General features: G+C 29.8%; 1 protein-coding gene across 1 annotated transcript; it reads left to right on the forward strand.

Annotated features, from left to right (window-relative positions):
- Positions 1 to 420: 420 nt before the first annotated feature.
- Positions 421 to 7,299, forward strand: LOC107628845 (squalene synthase 1). The gene is made up of 14 exons (XM_016331454.3): positions 421 to 995; positions 1,144 to 1,186; positions 1,807 to 1,896; positions 2,178 to 2,253; positions 2,799 to 2,868; positions 3,389 to 3,532; positions 3,611 to 3,715; positions 4,092 to 4,238; positions 5,777 to 5,852; positions 6,311 to 6,399; positions 6,569 to 6,660; positions 6,747 to 6,789; positions 6,876 to 6,945; positions 7,048 to 7,299. The coding sequence occupies exons 1-13, from the start codon at positions 801 to 803 to the stop codon at positions 6,942 to 6,944; spliced, it is 1,239 nt and encodes a 412-aa protein (XP_016186940.1). The 5' UTR covers positions 421 to 800; the 3' UTR covers position 6,945; positions 7,048 to 7,299.
- Positions 7,300 to 8,592: the final 1,293 nt, after the last annotated feature.

Raw genomic sequence — 8,592 nt, forward strand, 5'->3', positions numbered from 1 at the left:
GCATAAAAAAAGAGGAATTAATAGTTTAATTTTGATGTATGAATCGCGTAAAATATTTTATATATTTATCATATCAAATGTATGTATTTAGATATTTTTTAAATAATAAAATTAAAAATTAATTATTTTAATGGGTTAAAATATTTTTATACTAACTATCCTGAAAAAGTATGTAAAAATTAATGTCTAATGATAAAAGGCTGTTAGATGTATAATCAATTCATGTAATACAAGATTGAAAAAAAATCGCACCCATAAAATATATTGTAGGCAACAAATCCTAACAATAAAAGTAGAACTAAAATTTATCTTAGACATATAAACTCTAATCAAATTAAACATCAACATAATTTTAGAAACTTTAAAAAATACCATGAATAAAAAAATATATTTTATTCAAAATAACGGAAAAAACAAACCAACCAACCTCAGCATGGTAGCATTAGCATATACTGGTACAGGCTAGCAATAGCATACGCAATGGAAAATGAAATGTAACCAATAACTAACCAGTGACTGTGTACGAGTAAATCCACAGATATTTTAATAAATTCAAATCCGTCCATAAGCAATTAAGCATGAAGTGAGTGACCATTGTTTTCCAACCTCAAATTTAAACCAACTTCCAAATTTGCTAAAATCACATTTAAGAGTTAAGAGTAAGACCCACGCCTCGCCATAGCGAAACTCTCCATTCTCCCTAAGAAACTCAGATAGAAGACGAAGACAAAGCACGTAAACCAAACGGCGTCGTTTCTAATTTTCAATTAGATTCAGAAATACGTAGAGAGAGAGAGAGAATGGGGAGTTTAGGAGCGATTATGAAGCATCCAGATGATTTGTATCCGTTGCTGAAGCTGAAAATGGCGGCGAAGAAGGCCGAGAAGCAGATCCCGCCGGAGCCGCACTGGAGATTCTGCTACACCATGCTCCACAAGGTTTCTAGAAGCTTCGCACTCGTCATTCAGCAGCTCGGTACCGACCTTCGCAACGCCGTGAGTTTACCTTCGCGTTTTGTTTTCGTCTGCGATTTCCGATTTTCGTTTGCATCTGGATTTGATTTATGCCGTTATTTTATTTTAATATTTTCTGAATCGAGTTGTTTCTTACTCGAATCCGATACCTATGCATCTTTATTTGCAGGTTTGCATATTTTATTTGGTTCTTCGAGCGTTGGATACCGTTGGTACGCTTTCATTTCTTGAACGATCACGATATTGCTTGTTGTGTCTCGTAGTTTATGATCATGATAAATTGATAATGATGTATTTTTTTCATTTTACTGCATGTTATGATGTTCAATTTCTATTTTGGCTTCGTTTCGGTTTTTTCTTCTTTCTTTTCTATATATGTAATGATAATTTATTTATTTATTTATTTATTGTTAGTGTATTTTTAAGTATTGAATGTGAAGCAGGGCTTTTCAACATACGATTTGGAAAATTCTAGTTATTGATACGTTGACGATTTATTTCTAGCCATTAAATTTGAAATTATAAGCAAATTATATCTGGACTTGTTAGGATGTGGAAATTCTGTGGATTTGGAAACTGTGTTAAGTCTCAGATTGATCTACTGCACATATTGCGGCTGTTGCCATTGACCATTTCTTTAGAAGGAATGTGACATTTCTGAGAAATTATGGTTCCATCTTTAGACTAAACATGCTTGGTTTAGAGTGTGTTCAATGTTTGATGTCAACAGACATTCATTAGAATGTGCATTCGCCTTGTTGGTGACTTGATGTTAGGTAAGACGCAAATCACGATTGTTGCTAAAACTTTTGGTTTTTTGTTCTCTTGACAGAGGATGATACCAGCATAGATACAGATGTCAAAGTGCCAATACTAATAGCTTTTCATAATCACATATATGATCGTGATTGGCACTTTTCATGTAAGTGTCTTTTATTTTGCTCCTCTTTTTAGGTAAAAGTAAATGCCATGGAGAATAAGGTCCATTCTTATATAATCAACTTTCTTCCATCATGTTGTTTCCTTCAATTTAACCATATCAAACTTTTCTATATCAGAAATTGGATTGGACTTTGAACTAAAGTCCAATCCAATTGGTTATAATAAAGGCAACCTTTATCTAACTTTGGAAAATTGGTGATATATTTACACCTCAAATTTTGTTGATGCTGAACTACTTATAATTTTTTTGTATGTAACAAGGTGGCACAAACAACTACAAAGTTCTAATGGACCAGTTTCATCATGTTTCAACTGCTTTTCTGGAACTTGGAAAGGGGTTAGTTTTTCTCCTTTAATATTCTGTGGTACTTGGGTTCCACTTGTTTCTGTTTATCTCCATCATTTTCCAATCAGCAGCAGCACTTTGGTTTTATTTTCAATTTTCTGGCCATTGTTTTTTATTACTTTTGTGGCATGCTGTTGCTGTGGACTGTGGAGATTGTCAAGGTCTTACATCTTTAGAATAGCTACCTAATATATAAACGGTATGTGGCTGATGAATACAGTCAATTGTTCCTACTTACATTGACTGCAGAGGTTTCGCACTTGTATATTCTTTTCTCTGCTACAATTACAAAACAGTTTGTCGTCATCTGAGTAATATTCATCTAATGATGCTACCATTACATGCAAAATATCTTAGACTTAAGGAGGGTCTAATTCCATAATTTGTCTGTGATTGTATTTTCATGTTAAATAAGTGAACTGGGGATTTATGAGATGTGTGCTATATGGACTGTAAATTCACTGTCTTTTATCAGCTTTTCATCAGTGTATATGTGACTGACTGACTGGAGTTTTGCGATACATTCTACTATGCAGCTACCAAGAAGCAATTGAGGATATTACGAAAAGGATGGGTGCAGGAATGGCCAAATTTATTTGCAAGGAGGTCTGGCATACATGTCTTCTATAGTTCTATTATTTAAACTATAAAGTGGGTTTAAAATAGTTTAAACTATTTTATTCTTTCGGATGGTTGCCTCATAGTTCTGAATTTTACTGTTATCGAACTTTATAGATTTTTGCCTCCAGTTATATTATCTAGATATTTTCCCCCAGTTGACAAAAGTTCTCACATTGTATAATGAAGGTCTTGGAAGCACAGATAATGAAGATATGTTTTACTTAATGATAATTATTTTTTTTTACAATAGTATATTATTAAGGTATGGCTAACATGTTTTAAAGTTTTTTCTTCAATAAATGCATTCATAAACATAAAATTTGGGTTTTCCTTGAAAAAAATATATACATCGGTAACCTTAACAAGTGTTAGCTAAACCCTTATTACTATTATAGCATCTATCCCAGAAAATCTGATATACAGAGCTCTGCTTCACCGGGTTTAGGGTTTAGAAAGATTATCTCGATTGAGTCCAAGAGATTTTATTTTTCCCCTCAATTTGCAGGTAGAAACAATTGATGACTATGATGAATATTGTCACTACGTGGCAGGACTTGTTGGGTTAGGTTTATCAAAGCTTTTCCATGCCTCTGGTTCAGAAGATCTTGCTCCAGATGACCTCTCCAATTCAATGGGCTTGTTTCTGCAGGTATGATGGTAGTACTATCTAGTAAAACAGTATGTAAACAATCATTATGCTTCAGTTAAGAACCTTTTGATATTGCAGAAAGCAAACATTATGCGAGATTATTTGGAAGACATCAATGAGATCCCCAAGTCACGAATGTTTTGGCCTCGGCAGATCTGGAGTAAATATGTTAACAAACTTGAGGTCTGTCTCCCTAAGAACTTATATTTATTCTATGACGGTTAGAATCTTCTCCTATTACACAATAATATGAAACAGTCACATTATGTGTGTGTGTGTGAGAGAGAGAGAGAGAGAGAGAGAGAGAGAGAGAGAGAGAGAGTACCTTCAACCCTATTGTGTTGCTTTTCATTTGTGAGTACTATGAGTAATGAGTGGATGTCGATTCTTTATTTATAATCGATAACATTCTTATCACTGGTTGGTACGGGTGAAAACAACATTTCCTGTCAGACTAGTTTGTTCTGCACTCACGAATGCCTTTCTTCTGTCTTAATGTAATAATGTGCACGTGTAAGATTCTCTTCTTTCTTACTCCAGTTTAAATTTTGTTATCCAGGAGCTGAAATATCCGGAGAATTCCATCAAGGCAGTGCAATGCTTAAATGACATGGTCACTAACGCTCTGATGCATGCCGAAGATTCTTTAAAGTACATGTCTGCATTAAGAGACCTGGCTATATTTCGCTTTTGTGCTATTCCCCAGGTTCGGTTAAGTTGCTTAATTAATTTTGATGTTGGGTAATTTGTCTTGCAAAGCTATATTAGATTTCAATAAAAGCTTCTCACTCTAGTTAAGATAAAATAAATAAATAAAAATCATGCAACATTACAATCTATTATATCCATGAGGTGTTTTGCAAACTCCAGCGATGGAACTTGCAGCGGAATCACAATTTCATGTACAATTAACGTGATAGATCTTCCATTGGCTGATTGATTTTCTAGGTTAGGAGTGTCAACTTTTTACTGTGTAACCTTGCTGGTTTGATTTGGTTAATATTATAATATTACTAGTATTACTATTTTTACTCCTAATAACATTACGAGAATATAAATCTTTTAAAATTACGTCGATTTTGCAATGACATTATAAATTATGACAAAAAATTTATAAAATCAAACTATTTTTACAAAAAGATCGTAGAAGACAAAAGTTTCCGTCGACTAAAAAGACCAGGTCTCCGTAGATAAGTAAAAATCAAATAATAAGATTTTTAGTTATTATTTTCATGTAAAAAAGTTTAATTTTTTATTAATAATTAATTTTAACATTACTTATCTAAAGTTTGAAAGAATTTAACGTATATACTTTTACATTTGATTAGGTGTTAAGTCTGTTGCACAAATAGAAATAATTAATTTTTATACTTGTTATTTAAAATAATAATTTTTTCTCTATGTATATAAAAATATAATTACATATTAGTATAAAAAATTTATATTGATAGTTATAAAATTAACACAAAGTCAATATTTTTTTCAAACAATTGAATCTAGGTTCTAACATTTAATCACAACATTAGTATTCTCTCCAAATTATATGTAATAAATATTTGAAGGAAGAAAAATGAAAATATATATTAAAAAAATAAGTGGTGAAAATTTAAAACTAAATAAAAAATTATAAAAATATGTATACAATAGTAATAGTTTTTATTTAAATTATATTGTTTTGTTAATTTTATTTTTTGTAGATCAGAAAGGTAGAAAAAAATAGAGATGAGAAAAAAGAAAGAGAAGATAAAGAAGAAGAATGAGAGAAGGAGTTTGTTAATTTTGGAAAGAAAATTTTTATTTTAATTATAATGAAAAATATTTGGTGACATATTTTGATTTGTCAAATTACTAATATAGAATATAAATAAATTATAAATTATATATAATTATATAGAGTGGGAAGGATAGAGACAAATAGAAAAAGGGAGAGAAGTAGATAAGAGAATGTAGGAAGAGAGTTTATTAATTTTAGAAAAAAATATTTCCTCTCATATTTTAATAAGAAAGGGTCATATCACACATTTTTATTATTAAATTAGTAAGTAATATATAATATAAATACATGGATATTATCATGTTAATCTTATATTTAGAGTTCATTTCTTGGTTACTTTATAGTTTCTATCATTTCTTGATGATATGCATATTATGCTCGATAAATCTGCATATGACAATAGCTACCTTTCACACCTTTTTTTTTTTTCCATAGCAAGTTGGATGTTTATTTGACAATTTTTGTGATAGATAATGGCAATTGGGACAATTGCATTGTGCTATAACAACATCGAAGTCTTCAGAGGTGTAGTAAAAATGAGGCGTGGTAAGTTAAACATTTCAATGCCAATATCTTTTTGAAGTCTTCCACTTAACGCATGCTGGAATATAAAGATAAAATTGGTATAAAATAGTGGGGCAAAGATATATGGAAGTCCAATGAATAAGTGAACTGCTGCAATTTGCTCTAGGTAACTGTGTGTAGAAAGAATCTTCTTAAAACTATATCTTGGATTCTCTTTACTTTCGGATTAACATATACAACCAGTGCCAATTGTGTAGTCATTTATTACGGTTTCCTCCTCTCTTTACAAGATGATGATGATGATGATGATGATGATGATGATGATGATGATTATTATTATTATTATTATTATTATTATTATTATTATTATTTAAAGGCGATTTTTCCTTTGATGGTCTTTTGTGCATTGTTATTTATTTATGTTTTTAAATAAGGATTAAATAAGCTGTTTACAAACGCTTTTTGGTTATGATTTATAGGTTTAACTGCCAAAGTGATTGACCGAACAAAGACAATGGCTGATGTTTATGGTGCATTCTTTGATTTTGCTTGTATATTGGAGTCCAAGGTATGAAGAATTCATGCTTCTTAACAAATTATGATTACGTTTGCAACACGAGAATGTGGATGCGCTACTTTTGTTTATCCTAATCGAACTCAAGCTGTCTTTCAGTTTCAAGGATTTTCTTAGAGCTCACATTTTCCAACTAAGAAAGTTTGGCATTTTTTCATTGTAGGTTGACAAAAATGATCCCAATGCTACAAAAACATTGAGCAGGCTGCAATCTATACAGAAGACTTGCAGAGAATCTGGTCTCCTAAGTAAAAGGCAGACAACTATCTTAGTACCTTCAAAACTCAAAAGCTACCCTTTTTACATTAACAATTTAACAAACCTTCAATTTATTTGAACAGGAAATCTTACATTGTGAATGGGAACGGATATAGCTCCACCATGGCAAGTTTTTTTCTTTTTTCTCTTTTAACTATGCATTTCTTAATTATATTTATATACCGATGTTAATGCAAATTGTTCCCTTGCAGATCTTCATCCTGATCATCACGTTTTCCATCCTTTTTGCATATCTCTCTGCTAACCGCCAAAACATTTAGTGTACGTTCTATTGTTGGTTCTAATGTATTGTATATATGTAACAAATTAAAAATATAACCACTTATATTTTCTAATAATTGTTCACTTCTTTTATTTTTGTAGTATTTTAAGCCTTCTTGCCTTTCTGTCTTTCTGACCTTGGATGGCATTCCTCATCCGACACAATGTGAAGCCTTGCAGGCAGTAGTTTAATGGCTAAAGTAATTTGTCGTGTGTTGTAGTAACTGAAAATGAACAGTGTAATATATAGTTCCTGTAGGCTTGTGATAGATTAACTTTACGAAAACTGTCATTAATACGTCTTGAACTCTTGATATACTTGCATAGAGTTGGAATGCCAAATCATTTCAGATATATTTATATTTTATATACTAACCTTTCCTTCTTTTCCTGTTTAAGAAAAACAGGTTCAAGTATCGAACTTTCGGCATAGCTGTCAAGAATACGGGTAAGGATATTCGGGGGCAGTTTATATCGGTTTTGAAAGAAAAATTAATTCGATTGAAAATATATAATTTATTTATTTTTTTGGATTAGATCATTTTGATTTTATTTTTAAATTTAATTCAATTCGATCTAAACTACTACGATTAAAATGGAATCGATTTATTCTAGTTTTAAAAAATAAAATTGTTATTTTATTATTAAAAATAGAAATAAGTAAATTTGATTTTACATTTACAAAATACTTACCAAACAATAATAATACATGACTAAGATAAAAATGTAACAAATTAAATATATTGTAAGTTAAATTTTGAATTTAATAATAGAACAATGGTATCATATCGCATTGTGCAATTTGAATTGAATTAGACAGTTGTTGAATTTTGAGAAATAAATCTAAAATTTGATCCAATCATGTAATTTGCTAAAAAATGAAATTGAATCAAATTCAAATTAATGTGATTTTGATTAATATTCGATTTTGATTAATTGGATGAATGATTTTATTTGGAACAATGTTTTTTTTTTTTTGTAAATTTGATTTTTATAAAAAAAATTAAGAGTGGTAATATTCAAAAATTGCTAAAGGGATGATAATTTAATATAGAATCATTATAAATAAAGTGATGAAATCATTCAGCTTTGGGATAAAAGTGTAGGATCACATTTCTATCAAAGTTATTTTATTTTGATCTCAATTAAAATAAAAATTTACAATGTTTACGGTTTACAAGAATTAAAAAATAAAAATGCTTTTTTAAATATAAAATAATCAATTGTGCACTTTTACTTGAAAAATAAATATAACAATATAATATTAAATTAAATGAATATTTAATTTTTGGGTAATGGAAGAATTTTTCGTTATGCTTTGCCAAGTGTCTAATTAAGACTCAAGTGGGGAAAAAAACCAAGGTTCTAAACGTCTAACCAGTAATTGAATTAGTAGAATCAGAAATTCAAAACTTTAAACCTTAAAAAATTCAAATGAAGTTCAAATTGGAATTTAACCAGTTAGAATAAAATAATATTTATATAAAATATATATTCTTTTAGAAAAAATTTAATTCTTTTTTATTTTGTTATTTTAAACCAATTAATCGCTAAAAGTTAGACCGGTTTAACAAATAATCAATTTTTTGACCGGTTTTTTCAATCATTTTATCAGTTTGTAACCAATCAAATTTTTGTTTAAACCGA

Source organism: Arachis ipaensis, chromosome B3 (genome assembly GCF_059453495.1).
Source record: "Arachis ipaensis isolate K30076 ecotype BB chromosome B3, ASM5945349v1, whole genome shotgun sequence".
Classification (NCBI taxonomy): Eukaryota; Viridiplantae; Streptophyta; class Magnoliopsida; order Fabales; family Fabaceae; genus Arachis; species Arachis ipaensis.